The sequence below is a fragment of the Montipora foliosa genome, chromosome 14, assembly GCF_036669935.1.
Source record: "Montipora foliosa isolate CH-2021 chromosome 14, ASM3666993v2, whole genome shotgun sequence".
NCBI lineage: Eukaryota > Metazoa > Cnidaria > Anthozoa > Scleractinia > Acroporidae > Montipora > Montipora foliosa.
This window is the reverse complement of record NC_090882.1, coordinates 2,380,635-2,398,134: the sequence shown is the minus strand read 5'-3', so window position 1 is coordinate 2,398,134 and position 17,500 is coordinate 2,380,635. Positions and strand designations below refer to the sequence as shown.

Here is a 17,500-nt window from a genome sequence, read left to right as displayed (position 1 = left end):
GGTCATAACAGCCTTTTAAGAGGGTGCTGTACACGCAGGAAGGGGGGTGGGGGGTACTCCGGATTTCAAGTGACAGAGATGATCGAATGGGGGCAACAATAAAAAAACCAGGAGCCCTGAAAAAACCAAGACAACGTAGACCCTCTTATTCTTTGGCCATTTCAACTTGAGTAAAAATAACAAACAAACTGCGGTTATAAACATAACGAGATAACGCATGTTGTGAGACTCTTTATGAACTCAACCTTGTTAAATCTGCACGAAAAAATAGAGAAGAAGTTTCTCACTGCCAACATTTTCATTAAGCGCTGGTTTTAACTCGCGAATCAACAAGGTTTCCTTAATTTTAAAATGCATATCAGACTGTCCAGTGGCTAAAATGTCAAAGTGATCCCCAAGACAAACCCGGATCAAAATTTAACCCCCCAAAAATCCCATCCGGGGATACGCGGAAACTATCACCAATCTTCAGACTGTTTTGAATCCCCCCCCCCCCCCAAAAAAAAATCCTTTATTAAATCAAGCAACCCAAAAGCATTCTTGCTAAAATTTTGCTCTCAAAATTTCAAGCCCAAAAAATCCTTCTATCTTTCCTTTCGTTTGAAATCCTGAGTACCCCTCAGGGCCGCGACGTACATCATTTATTAGGTATCAAGAGGTATATGCTCGGGTTACGATTTTTAAAAGAAAAAGACGCGATTAAGTAATGAAACTGATAACTATTAGGAATATGTTTATTTCGCATTTTTTACAATTTAGCAGATATCTATATCACAAAATCAATCATCTGTAGTGTATAACTGCTTTTTAGCACGCGTTAACTAAATCTTGGTGTGTTGTTGACTGAACTGTTTCCTCTTTACTCTTCACTCTAAGTACATAGATGATTGCATAAAATCAGCATCTTAAGCCACTGGGAATAGAAAGGAGAAGTAATTGATTTTTGTTGTACCTAACAATGTGCAATATCATGGGTTTTGTGGGTCTTCATATTTCACATCAAAGGCGTGATTTTCATATGTAACCATAGCAACAGTGATCTCTTCATCTTTAAGTGTGAGGATATCATGTTCTCTAGTTACTGTTGCAAGAGCGAGGCTATACTGATAAAGAAAATAATACTTTTTAAAAGAGAATCGCAAAAAAGTTTTGAAACTAAGTAATACCTAGATTTAGCCAAGCCTAAAAGCGGAGCTCCCGGGTTATTTCTTCTTACTGGCTGTAGGTTAGTGAAAATAAAAGGCTTTGGAATTGTCCGCGTTATGGTTTTCCAGGATATTGCTTAATTATGTCATTTTCTTCGCTGCATAACCAGTCAATTCCACAGTTAATTTCACCCGAAAAACCGACTGATAGCATGAATCATGAAGGGATGAGTACGGTGGCCCGTAAGGGCCACTACCTGTACAAACTTTATTTTCCTCGTACAAACTTTATTTTCCCCCTACAAACTTTATTTTCCTTGTACAAACTTTAGTTTCCCCCTACAAACTATATTTTCCTCCTACAAACTTTATTTTCCTCTTACAAAATTTATTTTCGTCGTACAAACTTTATTTTCCTCCTACAAACTTTATTTTCCTCGCACAAACTTTATTCTAATCGTACAAACTTCATTATCATCGTACAAACTTTATTTTCTCGTACAAACTTTATTGTCATCGTACAAACTTTATTTTCTCGTACAAACTTTATTGTCATCGTACAAACTTTATTGTCATCGTACAAACTTTATTTTGTCGTACAAACTTTGTCATTCTCGTAAAGAACTAATCCGAAAGGAATCTGGGAACGAGCGTAAGTATTTCAAGATGGCGGAAGGTGAAGGTGACGAACGAGATGTGATAGAGCACTATTTTCACCTTGGATATACAAATGAAATCATTTTGGAGTTTCTCAAGCGCTTCCATCATATTAAAATAAGTTTGAGAACACTGAAAAGGAGGCTTCGCAGCTTTGGTTTAAGGAGGAAAGGCAATATCATCGACGAAGCCAGGATACGAGCTGTAATTATAAGAGAGTTATCTGGTCCGGGACGGTTGCAAGGGTATCGCTCAATGTGGCACACTTTACGAAGCAAGTCATGTCTGGACCCTAGGGCATCAACTCCATGCCCCCCCATCCCCCCCCCCCACCTTCCTACTCCAATCAATGAACATTGATTGGAGTAGGAAGGTGGGGGGGGGGGGGCATGGAGTTGATGCCCTAGGGTCCAGACATGACTTGTTTTTAAGGTGAATCTCATACATACTATTGGTTAAAAACTTGGTTGCCCACACAACCCCCCTTCATACAGTACATACTGGTGCATGAATCACAACCCTTCTCTTAATACAATGAAGTGACTTACTATCGAAAAACAAGTTGCACTCAAAAACCAGAAACACTCACTGTCAAGAACAAAATGTATTCCTTAACAACAACAACAACAACAACAACAATATTTACAAAGGATTGTTATATACATTGCAAGTTAATTAAAGAAAATAATTAGCTACCTACCATCCACGTGCCAGCAAAAATTTGGGCCATAAGAAAAGTACTGCTTCCTGGTCAACCGTCTACGTCTTCTTTGCATAGAAGCAGACGGATCTATCTCAGGAACAAGGTGTGCAGATACAACTCTCGGCACGTGCAGATTGCACTTTATCCGTAAAGTGTGCCACATTGAGCGATACCCTTGCAACCGTCCCGGACCAGATAACTCTCTTATAATTACAGCTCGTATCTTGGCTTCGTCGATCATGATATTGCCTTTCCTCCTTAAACCAAAGCTACGAAGCCTCCTTTTCAGTGTTCTCAAACTTATTTTAATATGATGGAAGCGCTTGAGAAACTCCAAAATGATTTCATTTGTATATCCAAGGTGAAAATAGTGCTCGATCACGGTAACTACTTGGTGTAGGCACTCATATAGTGGTCCGGTGTAGTCGATCACCTTCACCTTCCGCCATCTTGAAATACTTACGTTCGTTCCCAGATTCCTTTCGGATTAGTTCTTTACGAGAATGACAAAGTTTGTACGATGACAATAAAGTTTGTACGATGACAATAAAGTTTGTGCGAGAAAATAAAGTTTGTACGATGACAATAAAGTTTGTACGAGAAAATAAAGTTTCTACGATGACAATAAAGTTTGTACGGTTATAATAAAGTTTGTACGATTAGAATAAAGTTTGTGCCAGGAAAATAAAGTTTGTAGGAGGAAAATAAAGTTTGTACGACGAAAATAAAGTTTGTAGGAGGAAAATAAAGTTTGTACGAGGAAAATAAAGTTTGTAGGGGGAAAAAAAAGTTTGTACGAGGAAAATAAAGTTTGTAGGGGGAAAATAAAGTTTGTACGAGGAAAATAAAGTTTGTACAGGTAGTGGCCCTTACGGGCCACCGTAGATGAGTGCGATAACAAGATTTTCCACCGAAATTTACTGTAGAATTCACCAGTTAGGCAATTAATTCTTCTTGAGTCGCAGGAGGTTTAAAAGAAAACAAGCAAATCCTCAGCAAGCGAACGGAAAAGGAAAGAAGCCAGTTCAGAGTCAACTGTCAAAAGCCAGCGAATAGGAATCACGCTAAAATTAGAAATCACAGACGTACTATACCTTGTGATGACAGATAGTCTTTGTCGGTTCAAGGTTAAACAAGGAGATCATTTACATTTTGATGTATTTCATTGAAACACGCCAGCTTGGCTTAGAACCAGAATCGGCTAGAAAGGACAAACTTCAAACAAGATCTCCAACAAATTAGATACCTGTACGTGCTCTAAACAAACTTCTGAAAACACTGGCTAGTGATATTTCTCCTTACTTTTACGAGAATTCAATGAGATTACATGTTTCTAACATAAGGGCATAATGTTCTTTTTCAGTACTGTCAAGGCACATCGAAAAACAGTTACGCAAACGGAGTGAAAAAACCTGTTGTTCGTTCTCATTTTAAAGCCAAACAAACCGTGGGCAGCCCAAGCTCGCGTCACTACAGACAGGGGCACCCAACGACCAATTTGTTGTAAAATGTATTATTATACCCCAGTTAATGAAAATAAATGTTATTAAGGCATTTTCAGGTGTTTTTCAGCGTTGCTGGGAAAACACTATCTGTTCCTTTTTCCCAGCAAGACACACAAGAAATTTCCCACCCAGCTAGATAAAATTGGTTGGTTTTCCGCCAGGAATTCCGCGCGCTTTCAAATCCCTCGATCCAAAACGACCGAACAAAAACGACAAAAGCGGGACAAAACAGGTTTTTTCCGCAAGCGCAATCACTCTGACCAGCCGTCGTATGTTTGTGACTACTCTCTGGGAGAGGGAAGGGGTTGTTGTTTTTTTTTTTTTTAGTCGTCCTCAGTCTTCAGAGTTTCTACAGCCAGCTCGGGTTGAAATGCCAGAAAAAGTCAGCAATTCCCAGGCAAAACCTCTATCAATAACAAAATTTCCCAGCCAGCTCATCGAAACACCTGTATTTTTGCCAGCCAGCAAGATTCTTCTGGGGAACAGATAATGTGAGGAACAGATTCGTTGGATGCCCCTGTACAGACAGTCGTTGAGAATTTAAACGTAAAACGCGTTATAAGACTTTGTATGGGAAATAAAATACCGTCGATTATGAAGCCTAAAAAATGCTCAATTTAACGTTCATTCAATAAAATGAATAAAAATGACGGATCATTATGAGTATGTGGCTAAGACCCCTATCAAAAATTGATAAAAAGAATTATCCAAAAAGCACCTTATATAAATCATGGCCACAAATTATGTAAAGTTTTGTAGTAACGTAAATGTCTTTCCTAAAAGCCCCCTTTAAGAAACCTTAAAATTGCCACTTTTAAGAAACCGTAAAATTGCCACTTTTAAGACGTCTTTATGTTGCCACTTTTAGAGACCTTAAATTTGCGATTTTTAAAATTCCTTTAAAGTTGCCACTCTTAAGAAACCTTAAAGTTGCCACTTTTATAAGACCTTAAATTTGCCACTTTTAACACACCTTAAAGTGCTACTGTGATCAAATTTTTATCCCTTGAGTTTTTTGGTTTATCACATAGAGTACCATGAAACATTAAAAACGCTGTTTACCGTTTGGAAATATCTGCATTGGTTCCAGAGATATTTAAGTTTGAAAAATGTGTTAAATATGCAAATGAGAAGGCTAATGACGTCATTCACCCAACCCAGTAGAACATCAAGAATATAAATTGAGCTATCTCGGTCAATTTGCAACAGAGACCATTGAAACTTGGTGAGCTGATAGTTCTGAAGGCAACACATCTACGACTGTAAAGAAATTGGTTCCCATGGCAACTCACTCTTTTCCAGTCCCCTCCAACCTGATTTCAATATTTTGGTGATCTCAGGCTAGAAATACATTAACCAAGGCCACAAGCTCGACCTAACATCTTTATATGCTGGCAGGATCATGCAGATGAGGCACCATTTGCAAATATCAAAACAGAACGCCAAAGGTGGTCTGCAAAGCTTTTAATATTGAATATTTTTATAGAAACTGCGCGGTATAAATTTCAATTTATTTAATATCAGGGAGGTCTGGAACCCAGTATGTTGCCATGGTAACAAAAATGGTATGCTCATATTGTGGAACACATTTACTAGAATCTTAGTGCAAAGAACCAAGTATTTCTGATACAAATTGGCTGAGATATCTCTCTCCATCATACTTGATCAAAATTTGGTAGGGTTTATGACGTCATCACTTGGCTAATTTGCATATTAAAAAAACTTGAATATCTCCAGAACAAAAAGAGATATTTGAAAATGGTAAACAGCATTCTTCTTCTCGTACAGACTACGTGTTTATGTGCCAAAATGGCTTCGATAGGGAAGATTCAAATTTCGTCACAGTAGCACTTTAAAGTTGTCACTTTTAAGACCAACCTCGTTCCCAGGGTCCTCTCTCTTCCTCCCTCGAGGAAGAGAGAGGACCCTGGGAACGAGGTTGTTTTAAGACGCCTTAAAGTTGCCACTTTTAAGACGTCTAAAGTTGCCACTTTTGAGAGACCTTAAAATTGCATCTTTTAAGAAACCTTAAAATTGCCACTTTTAAAAGACCGTAAAATTGCCACTTTTAAGACCCCTTTAAGTTGCCACTTTGAAGAGACCTGAAAATTGCCACTTTTAAGAAACCGTAAAATTGCCACTTTTAAAAGACCCTAAAATTGCCACTTTTAAGACGCCTTTAAGTTGCCACTTTTAAGAGACCTGAAAATTGCCACTTTTAAGACGCCTTAAAATTGCCACTTTTAAGAGACATTAAAAATGCCACTTTGAAGAGACCTTAAAATTGCTACTTTTAAGAGAACTTAAATTAGCCACTTTTAAGAAACCTTAAAATTGTGCCTTTTAAGAGGCCTTAAAATTGCCATTTTTAAGAGACCTTCAAATTGCGTTGTTTAAGACGTTAAGACGCCTCAAAGTTGCCACTTTTTGGAACCCTTAAAGCTGCGACTTTTAAGACGCATCAAAGTTGCCACTTTTAAGATGCCTTTAAATTTCCACTTTAAGAGACCTTAAAACTGGCACTCATTCAGCTCTTTTACAGTGCAACGTGCCTTACCGTGGCCACCTAACAAAGTCTTTTACAAATTGTCCGCCAATCAGGATGTGTGAATTTGATTGACAGTCACGCCTCCTTGCAAAGTTCGCACAGTTGTAAGTTGAACACCGTTGCATGAGTTGTTGAGTTGACGTATTTACACGTAATTGTCAAATGTGAAAGTTTGTTGGGTGGCCACGGTAAGGCGCGTTGCACTGTAAGAGAGAAATCTATAATCTCCGCTTTACCGATTACGCCTTTTATAACTGCAACTGTTTCTCATGTTATCTCGTTTAATAGTGTTGCTCTTTTAATAATTCTATCTCTAACTGGATGCCTCTCACCCCAAGAAAATAATGTCCACAAAATCAATTTTTCATAATATTTTGCTTTAATGTTGTTTTAATGACAATTCTAGTGTGACATGTACTGCCTAAATAATTGTACACAAAAAGCCAAAAAAAGCAAAAAGCAAGGTCGATAGGCGTTTAGAAGGAACCCTTAAAAAATGTGAATAACCACCCCAAACGGAAATGGGTATATTGAGGATATGCGCAGCTATGATTCTTGACAGTAAAAAATGTGGTTCAAGGTAAACAAAATGTAGTTCTAGTGAGCAGGGAATTCAAGTTATCCGAGTTCGAGCTAACCGAGTTAAAACTACTGAAAAAAGGGGTCAAATCCAGAGGAAATGGGACTTACTTCGAGTTCGCGGGGGAGTTCGTGTTATCCGAGTACGAGTTACCGGGGTTCTAATGTATATGTACTAAGACGCACTCTTTGCAGGTGGCTTCCAGGCTCTACTCATAACTTAACTCGAACGGTGCCCTTGATGTGTCCAATCTTAATCATCCAAGTGTCAAATACATTTGCACTAACACAGTTTTCATTCCCTACTGGAATTCTATCGTTACCGGTACCCATGCTCTAAACAGGTGAAAAATTGGTTACAAGAGAATGAAATGAAAAATAACCAAATAGACTGAACTGGAGTACGATTATGAGCTCGTTTGCCAAAAGTGAGACTTGCTCGTTTACACCTTAAAACAAAGAATCAGTGAATTGATGGAAACTGTATCTCAAACCTATCATACGCATCTTAAGTTACATCTTTATAAGGGGAAATCATGTAAGTTTCTTGTTCTCTTTCTTTAACTCTCATGCCCGTTGTAAGTCCCAAGAGAAAATACAAACAATGCTTATGCAAAATTTTGGAGGGACAAACAAAGAGTATTATGGTATTTTTGATATCGGCTAATTAATTAATATTAATGTTACTTAATTAGTGTTATTATTGTTGATTTTTGACTGGGACTGAGCAGCGCTGTAGTCCCTGTTGCTGCCTGGGAATGCAACCTGGAAAACAAAAAGTAATTTTAATTAATAATGATCTGCACCCCAAATGTGGGAACAATTGGTAATTAAATACCATGATTAATCATAATAATAGGTATGGGTAATCAAATGGTGACAGGTGAAATTAGAAAATAATTTCACGTGCGTTTTGTCCAAAATCAAATAATTTCCCGAGCCTTTTGTCTATACTTTTTAAAATCACTTTCTTACATCAAAAGCATTTCTTCTACTAAAATTACAGAAGGTAGTTTGAAGATATTTGTGGCAGCATTTTAATATATGGCCCTGTGCCCAGCTGCTACGAATGATCCCATTATAATATTTACTTAGAGAAACATGTACTTTTATTTTTTATTTTTTTTACCAAGTCAAATACAAGGCACCGAAAATCACCGGCTTCTGTGTCTATATGTTAAGCCTGTCTTGAGGTGCAGCCGATGTGGTTACCCACGTTACATCTCTTAGAAAAGCTTGGTGAGCTTTGGGAAACAACCAGGTAAAGCTTAAAGAAAATCGTTTTTGCACTAATTAGAAATTGTGTACTACACGTGATGGAATCATTCGTAATAAGATGAAACACTGTCGACAATTTTTGTATTGAATACTCATGTGTTACTTTGTAAGGAAAGTCGCTATAGCAACTACATAAGGATTTTTGTGCCTCGTAGCAAGACTGTTATCTATCAGGAGGGTAACAATGTTGTTACCATTGCTTTCGGAACTCAATACTGTCCCGCTAGTATTTTAGGAAGCCGCATGACCTTGGGGGTGTTAATGCTAATAGTGACTGTCCTTTATTCACACCACTTTATTTCAGAGGGACAATGATACTTGGACGTTAGGTGTGAGAAGCTCTCGTATGCATTGTGTAGGGAAATTCAAAGGGGTACCGTAAAAGAACTGGGGCTCAATCCCGATAGTTGTAATTCAGTACCTGAGAGGCAGTTAAAGTGAATGGCAGAGGGAAGACGCTGTCAAAGTCGTGAAGCAGCTCGGTAATCTTTCAAATCTTTCAACAACATCAACTAGTTCTTGGCTATTTCTTATTTCTTCCAAGTATGATAAGGTCTTGAGGAAAATCTCCATCGACTTCCCAGATATACCAAAAAGTCATCTAATAATTTACAAAATAACTCAAAACATCGATTTCTGAAACGAGTAAAGGGTTTCAGTTCGGTTGCATTGCTCGAAAGATGAACGAGATATCTTTTCCGTGAAACCGATTTTAAACGGCATAAAAACAGCTTTTACGTTTTCTCCTGCCTTAACACTAGTTCTGCACAGTTATTCATCGGCATCCACCAACTACAACCTGGGATACTAAAGGAAAACATAATCGTGGGAGAGTTAGTGTTTACAAACTCCTTAAAAGTACAGTTATTATACCACAAATTGGATTGGCTTAGATCGTATTCTTCAAAATTGGTGATAACGAGTTATTACAGTGATTACATTCTGAAAAACAGAATCAAGACCCCTCCATTGCCTCCACATTTCTTCATCAAAGAAAATCTTGCAGCTCCAATGCCCGTATGCCCTTTTCTCGTTTATTGTAGTACTTAAGCCGACTCCATGCTGATTCTACCTCTTGCGTGTAGATTCCTGTCAGGGGATCCACAAAATTATCTCGATGGACTACTGTTCTATGAACAGCAACATTTGGCACATGATGGGCGAGGTTCCTATATGCACCCCAATCGTCTGAGTGGACCTCTGACCCTGGTATTAGTACTCTTTGTAATATTTGGGTGAGTGTTGCTCTATCTCGGCTCTGAACTACTTGGAAGTAGCCGCGACAGGGGCTGTGTTCTGTAGAGAGGACACCAAAACCCAAACATCATCTCCTTCCCCGATTGTGCTGGAAAGAAAAATAAATTACCATGGGAAATATAAGCATTTGCTACACGTGCCTATAGTGCGGTCTTCTCTCGCAAATGGGATCAGGTTAGTTGAAATAGTTCGGACACCAAATTAGAAGTTGTCGACTTAAATAGTATCCTCTCCTCCTCAGTCGCCAGTTGGGCTTATCCACGGTAACATTATATTCCTATGTATGTAATCTAATAAGAGTTAATAACGTTGGAATCAGGCAGTTACACTACCTGTTCGGATGCTCACCTTACTGTTATGCTTGAACTGGCTCTCGTCACATTTCACCACGTAGACACGCCCTCCAAATGGAACAATAGGCCTATCTTGTAAGTCCCTACCACAATAATGTCTGAGTAAGGCGTAGATATTCCCAACAGTGTTGTTGGTCAGACTTAACATACGAGCCACAGTTGTTCGAAGTTCGCGAAGGCTCCAGAGATATATACCAAGCAAAAGCTTTCCCAACGGAATTCTTGGAAATTCTCTGAAAAAACTGCCAGTGCGCAGAGATTTTTTCCTTCGGCAGACGGAGCACTTCCTAGAAGAAAACATGAAATATTAAATTACATGGACGTGTGACCACTGCTGAGCGACATGACACTTAACCGGCAGACCCGTATGACCCAGTATCCACTATAACCACCGCTACAAAATATATCCCATCTCATTAAACTGCTGCAATGTTTCTTTGGTATCAGAACTTGAACTTCAACGAGTAATGAGAATAAGCAAGCTCTGAATATATCGATTCGGTTCATGAACTACAAGAACTGAGATAAATTAAATACAAACCAGAGAAATCCATCGACGTGGTCTTCATTTCTCTTCGTTAGGTCCATTGCGCGATTGCATGGCACGCATCTCAGAGGATTGGCCATACAATTTCGTCCTTGCAGCCATCAAATCAATTCAAACAGGACCGTTTGAAAGGATTGTAATATCTGCGATGTTCATTGTTTGGTGTGTTCAGCAAGCAGTTTACTTGTCATCAATGATCAGTCGTTGATTATGTCGCAAAGTGCAATTTCCGGTCACATTGTGCCTTTCCTGCCAATTTTTCCAGGGCGATGCCAAACAATAGGTGTGTGCTGCCGAGATCCGACAAAAGGCATTTGAGTCATTTCTTAGTGTTTGTATTAGACATAGTGATATCCGGACCGTGAACTGAAAATTCAGAGGAAGATGATTAAGTTACTAGTTCTACCAGGCAATCGCGATCACGTAACATCAAAAGAACCTTCGTTTTGTTAAGAAACGATGATGAACTTCGCGTTCCACGAGCATCGACGTCGAAGATTCTTAAGGGCAGTGGTCGAGTAAAAGATATGGATTTCAGCAACAATGCCACAAGCCATCACATTTGTGAGCTATTATCAAATTCATTCGTAAGCATCATATCGAAGGGAGAATTCGAGAAGTAAGTATTATCATGGGTTTTTACCCGGAGACAATTGTTTCGCTAACGTCCAGGGACCACTTGCTCAAAGCATGGTTAGTGCTGACAATTGTTTAAGCACTATCAAAACCGACTGGTTTACATGGTATACTATCTAACATTGCTTAGCGCTTAACTCAGCTTCGAGCAACCCGGGCTAGTTTGTTGTGGTCGTTTCGTTATTATGTTAGGTTATGACTTTTCAAAAAATGGGGGTCACCGAGTTTGTTTTCGAGATATATGCATTTAAAGACAAAATGTAGGCTGTTTTTAGATGGCTCTTTTGTTGCCATGGTAGTGTGTTACATCTCATAGATGAGTGCATCTTCTTACGAATGTATTGGTGTTTCATATATCAGCATAACATATTTACCATTAAGTGAAAACGTTTGGTAGATTCAATCCTTCCAAATAGAACAGTTTGTTGAAAGTGTTCAAATTGATTTGAGCCTCCTTAAAAAATTAAATAATTGACTACTTAGATTGACTACTAAGTTATTTTCAATATTTGTTTAACCTCTTATAATTTGGTTTCATTTCAAGGGAAAACAATATAATAATAATGTGTGCTGTGAATTTTATTTGCAGGACTGTCACTGCCATTTAACCAGTAGTGAAGTGGTTGGATATTTTGTTGGAAAGTTTGATTCTCAGACAGATCGTAAGCCTGCTTTGTGCATATCTGTGTCATAGAATTTCAAAAAAAAAATGAAAATGTTTAATACTTACATATACCATGCCTTTTAATGAGGGTTGGAATGTCTTTTTTCTCCTTGTTTATGTGTGTACGTATTTCCTGTTTTGGAGGGAGAAATGTCTTGTAATCTTTTACTGATAATTCAGTTACATGTACTCTGAGACTCCTAACACCTGAATCATTTTTTTGGGAATGCATTTTCTGTTAATTCCGTTTGCTTTCATTGTTTTGAAAAAGAATATGATTGCCATGTGCTGTGCTGTGCTGATAAATTCCCTTGAAAGGCCCCATGGAAAATCATAATTATGTTATCTTAATTTACCAATAGTAAAAACATAGGGAATACAAATAAATTACACAAATGTAATTTATTACTTTTAAGTAAATCTCTGTGAATTAAGTTCTGTTTAAACATAGTAACACAATATTACAAAGGTTTACATAAAGACTTTAAAATACAATAATGTTACATGAAGTAATAATTATGATCAAGATTTTCTTGACATTATTTTGTAATTTGATTTTGATGTTTTACCATTCAAATCTCCATTAACCCATTGACTCCTAGGTGTGAGGCTATTACTCTGTCTAAAGCCAGATGATTTTACTTGTCAATAGGGGCCATTTAGGAGTCAATGGGTTAAAATTTGAGCTTTTAGAAGTAGGGGTGACTGACGATTGGTAAAATCCGAGACTCTCCAAGATGCTGAGACCAAAACAAGCAAGACTTCACACCAAAATAAATGCAATATAAACACGACTTTGAAACTCTTCACAAATCCTGTTGAGATTTCGAGATTGGATGAAAAGTTTGCGAGTGCCAAGATTTTGGAAGTAGCATATTTCGCCACCCCTAGAAGTCATGCGGATTCCTCATAAAATTCTCTTTAACAATGAAAATGTAACATGAAATAATCCACATACTTTTGTGTACAATGTAGACATGAAGATTGTGCAGGCTTTTCCATGTCGCTGCCGATTTGCTGACAAAGAAAATGCACCCAGAGTGGAGGAAGAGGTATGGATTTTGTCGACACGTATCCTAATATCAGGTTCCCGTGCAAAGTCTGGGGAGAGGGTACAGAGGGGAAATTCGGCAAGATTTCCGCACAGGTCCCTACTTCATTATGCATACGGTCCTTTGTTTCAAGAAAACAATAGCGATAACAATAGACGCCCTTTGGGAGTGTAGCGCTTTGTTTGGTCTTCTTAGAGGTTTTTTTTTCTAAGTCTATATGGACTTAAATAAAATCGGTAAAATTTTTGACTGAAATACGGAAAATCGAACATTTTCAACTTAATTTTTGCACTTTTCTAGCAATTTTAGCCATTTGTCAATTTTAAAATAAGCGAAAGAAGTGGAATTTTAAGAACTCTTTGTACAAATACGGTTCAGATTCTCATGTACAAAACAAACGGACCAAATAAAAGTTTGCAGAAATTGAATGCCTACCTTCTTTTTGATCTTAAAATTGTCCTTCGTTTCTTTGTCAATTCACCAAAGCACTGCAAAGTGAGGGTTTGTTTTCTTTCCTGTATAATGTACGGCTCTTTTCGCCGAATCACGAGCAGTGCATAGAGAGGGCTCTTTATCGCACATTGCACAAATCAGCGATATGCTCAATGATGTTTCCGAATGGATCACTTTTGTTTTGCTGACGCCACAACCACTCCTGTAGGTAGCTTTCAAACAGATCCACGGATGTTCCTGTACGAGGCATACTTCGTTTTACTCCCCACCATGTATTTTCAATGCGCTGCGTGTGGGCAAGCGTGTCTGGGTCAACGAAGTTTAGGCGATGGTTAACTCTGAGATGATGATAGCCCTCGTCTTGTAGGCAATCGTAAGCTTTCCACATGTCGCTCATCACGCGTGTTCCAGGCAATATTTGAGCGCGGATAATTGGCAATTTTGTCTCTTTATCCCTGCGCTCTACCGGGACAAGGAAGCAGGCCTTGGTTTCCCGGCAAATGCCACCAAAGACCCACTGTCCTTCGATGTAGCGACCTTTGTGATACTTCATCTTGCCAAACTTGGACTCATCAATCTCAACAGTTGTACCAGGACCGCCTATCGGCCTGGCATGTTGTTTCATTATTATATCTGCACAAACCTCCCGGCAATAGTTATACCAATCTATCACCGTTTATGTCGAGGTGGTTTCTTCATTTAACGCGGTTTCGTGCACTGCTTGTGTTGTGGTGAATTTATGCGCCCAAGCGTAAGTTAGGGCTAATATTTTTTCAAGGGAAAGCTTACTACCAGAAAACCATGACTTCTGGCGGATTGAAGCTTGTCCATTGCAGTTTTTTCTAGAGCATCGCCAAACAAATCCATCCCCCGATGCAGTTTGTCTTTGCCATTTGAGTGCGTTTCCGCACTCAGGTTTAGGGCATTTCATCGACGACGAGAGTAGATTGTGCTCTTTGCACCACTCTATGCACCGTTCGTGATCGGCTAAAAGTCGGGATAGTTTCCATAAGTTTATATTTGATTCTTGAGAGGCGGCCATCAAGTTTAAAAATTCACAGTTTGCTGAAAAAGAGGGGTTAACGTCGACTCAAAGATTTTATATTGCAATAAATCGTGCATAAAAAATTTCCCATATAGGATGCCACAATCACAAGGAGGTATACTCTTCCGTGCAGTGTTCTTTTAAGTGTGTAGCACGGGGGATGAAAAAAACAAGCAATTCAGACATTCACAGATATGCTCAATTAACCTCCAAAAGAATTTTACTGGGTTCAACCTTAAGCCTAAAGGGTTACGATTAGCATTATTAAGGGGTGACGTTGTTTCAAAAGAAGCAAAATCAGTGCATTTATTGGTGGTCGGCACGGCACGCGTATATAATTACTTATCATTGTTATGTAAATTGTCGTCCAGAATTCCAAAGAAATATCATTATCAAGGTGTGAATTAGCAACTTGACACGTTAGCTCAGTGGTCTAGAAGAGGGACAAGTAATCCAGAGGTTTACAGGGGTACGGAGTTCAAGGCAGACTGCGAGAGACTTCGAAAAAAGGACAGAAAAAGCCGAGCGGGATCTGGAGAAGACAGACAGGACAAAGGAATCGAAAGAGGAAAGCTGGGACGAAAAGAAAGAGAGACGTTGTGAGCAAAAAGAGCAAAGAAAAGAGAGAGGGAGCGAGCGAGCGAGAGAGAGAGAATGAGATCCACTTTTGATCATCCCGTAAGTACAAATTAGCCATGTATATATTCCATTCCCTTGGGTATACGCATTGTTCTAGAAAACAATAGCGCGAATGAATAATTAATATATTCTGCATGCATAATGAAGTAGGGACCTGTACGGAAATCATTCCGGAAATTCTCCAACAGACCCACCCCCTGACTATTTTAATTATTATTTGTATTTAAACTCGTTTTTGTCCAGAAGTGCACGTAACGAAATACACATCCACTTTTTGCAAACATCAACCAATGTCCCGTTAAGTTTTGACTTCAACTATTACATGTTATTTCTGACAGTAGAGTTAGTGCTTGTATTCAGGTGATTTTCGGGTTAGTGGTTTCATGACTTTTCATATTTTGTCAAGGAGAAGATTTTGGGGGCACAGTTATTTCCAGTATTTCAGGACACAAGCGATGTTAGAGCAGAAAGGCATGGGGGACTCTGTGATGTTTATACAAATTTACATGCGCACTCTTATGTACATTTCTAAACATACTTTTATTAATACCTCATCATATCTATGTCATCTGAGTTTGCATTTTGGCCGCCATGTTTTAAATACCTCAAGCCATCTGTAGCTGGAGCACTTCGCCTCAATCTCATGCAAATCCAGATGAAGATGAGCAGAACTGGGAATGATTACCAGTACCTTACTTTCACCAAACATCAAGAGGATCTAATCCTCTGTGATGCTTTACTATCCATTGACTTAGAACAACAAAAAACCAAACAAAGAGTTGACAAATGTGGCCGTTTCTGTAGAATTCCCAATTGGCGCTTCATGGTCAAACGCTCTTAACAAATGTCTGATTAGTTCTAATATTAAAGTATTTAATGCTAGACTGAATTGACCATTCCAGTTAGAGGAATTTAAGGGCCAATTAACCCACTGGTTCCCAGGGGCTCCCCATTGACGAGTAAAATCGTCTGGCATTAGACAGAGTAAAGTACTAAGACTGGCTGGTTTAGGCTGGTTTGGTTTGGACGTCAATTAAAGGGTTAAAGGGAACAATTATTAGTTTTTAAGTGGATGTAGAGGTTGTTAGGAGTCAATGGGTTAATATTGACTCCTGATCATGAGTAAAATCACCTGGCATCAGACCAAGTAAATCTATTAAGTCCGACGACTCCTGTAAGTCAATGGGTTGACACTGGTTAGAAGGTACAATAACAATATACGTAATATTTTTAAAAATCCCAACTAGCAGGGGACAAACCAGTAGGTTATTTACCTGCCTAGTGGAAAAGTTAAATTGGGAAAGCAACACCCTAAACAACTTCAGCTTTATTTACTTACAGTCCAACAGCTCAAGTGTTCCTCAGACGAGTGGATTAAAGAGTTCTTTATTGCAAATTTGATTTCAGTAATCATTTCAATAATCGGTTCTGGTCGTCGGATAAATAATGCAGAATCAAATCAAGTGTCAGTTTAAAACTCGAATTTTGTTTGGAATATTGCTGCCTTCCAGTACCAGGCTGGCGTGAGAATTTCACAGGTTTACTGATTTGTATAATCTGTCATAATCTGTCAAACAACAAACATTTCACTCTAGCAACATTACCTTTCTGTAATCTTACCAGTATCCTCAAACTTGAGACACTATGATTTCGAATTCCAAAGATTGGACACAGGAATGAACTTTAAAAGGAAAGGTATATCTTGCTTGTTACGACCTGTGCAGATTATGCAAATTGGTACACCTGCCAAATTCTCACGCCAGCCTGGCACCAGAAGGAGCAATAATCTGATCAAAATTCAACTTTTGAATCGAAGCTTGATTTGAACTTTGCATCATTCATCCGACGACCAGATTATTGAAACACTTCCTGAAGTCAAATTTGCAATGATGAAAGCATTAATCTGCTCATCAGAGGAATGCTTGAGCTGTTTTGACTGTAATACTACTAGAGAGGTGTTGACGAAAATAGACCAGTAGTGCTTCACAATCAACCTAGCATCTTAAGTACTCATTTGTGAACCTTGTACTTTAACAAAGTGTGGGTCTTTTTTCTTCCCAGATACGGAATGCCATCGCCCAGCGAGGGCTTGTTCTAGTGGGTTGGTACCATAGCCACCCATCATACCAGCCTGATCCGTCATTACAAGATATTCAAAACCATCTAAAATATCAGAGCATCTTGCAGCAGGACAATGCACCTTATGGACCCTGTCTTGGCATAATAGTGTGTAAGTATGCAGAGGCAAAGGCTTGAAATAATAATTATTGAATTGTTATTAAAGAACCACTGTTGAAAATCCACTCTAAATACTTACCACTGTCATCTAAACTTCGAGCTTGAGACAAATTTATTCCATGGAAATTAGCATGCGTAGTTGGCTTTCTTGTCCGTTTTGAGAGGACCAGCCTCATTTTCTTCACAGCTTCCTGTCACATT

The 17,500-nt window shown here is 38.6% G+C and overlaps 1 protein-coding gene and 1 pseudogene across 1 annotated transcript in view; one reads left to right on the top strand and one right to left on the bottom strand.

The window, feature by feature from the left end:
- Positions 1-9,318: 9,318 nt before the first annotated feature.
- LOC137985513 (uncharacterized) lies at positions 9,319-12,115 on the bottom strand (annotated as a pseudogene).
- A 547-nt stretch (positions 12,116-12,662) lies between these two features.
- Positions 12,663-17,500, top strand: part of LOC137985512 (MPN domain-containing protein-like) — a 5,674-nt gene continuing 836 nt past the window's right edge. Inside the window, exons 1-2 of the mRNA XM_068833133.1 lie at positions 12,663-12,924; positions 17,123-17,291. Coding sequence (XP_068689234.1) covers positions 12,850-12,924; positions 17,123-17,291 — 244 coding nt within the window. The 5' untranslated portion in view covers positions 12,663-12,849. The remainder of the gene's footprint in view (positions 12,925-17,122; positions 17,292-17,500) is intronic.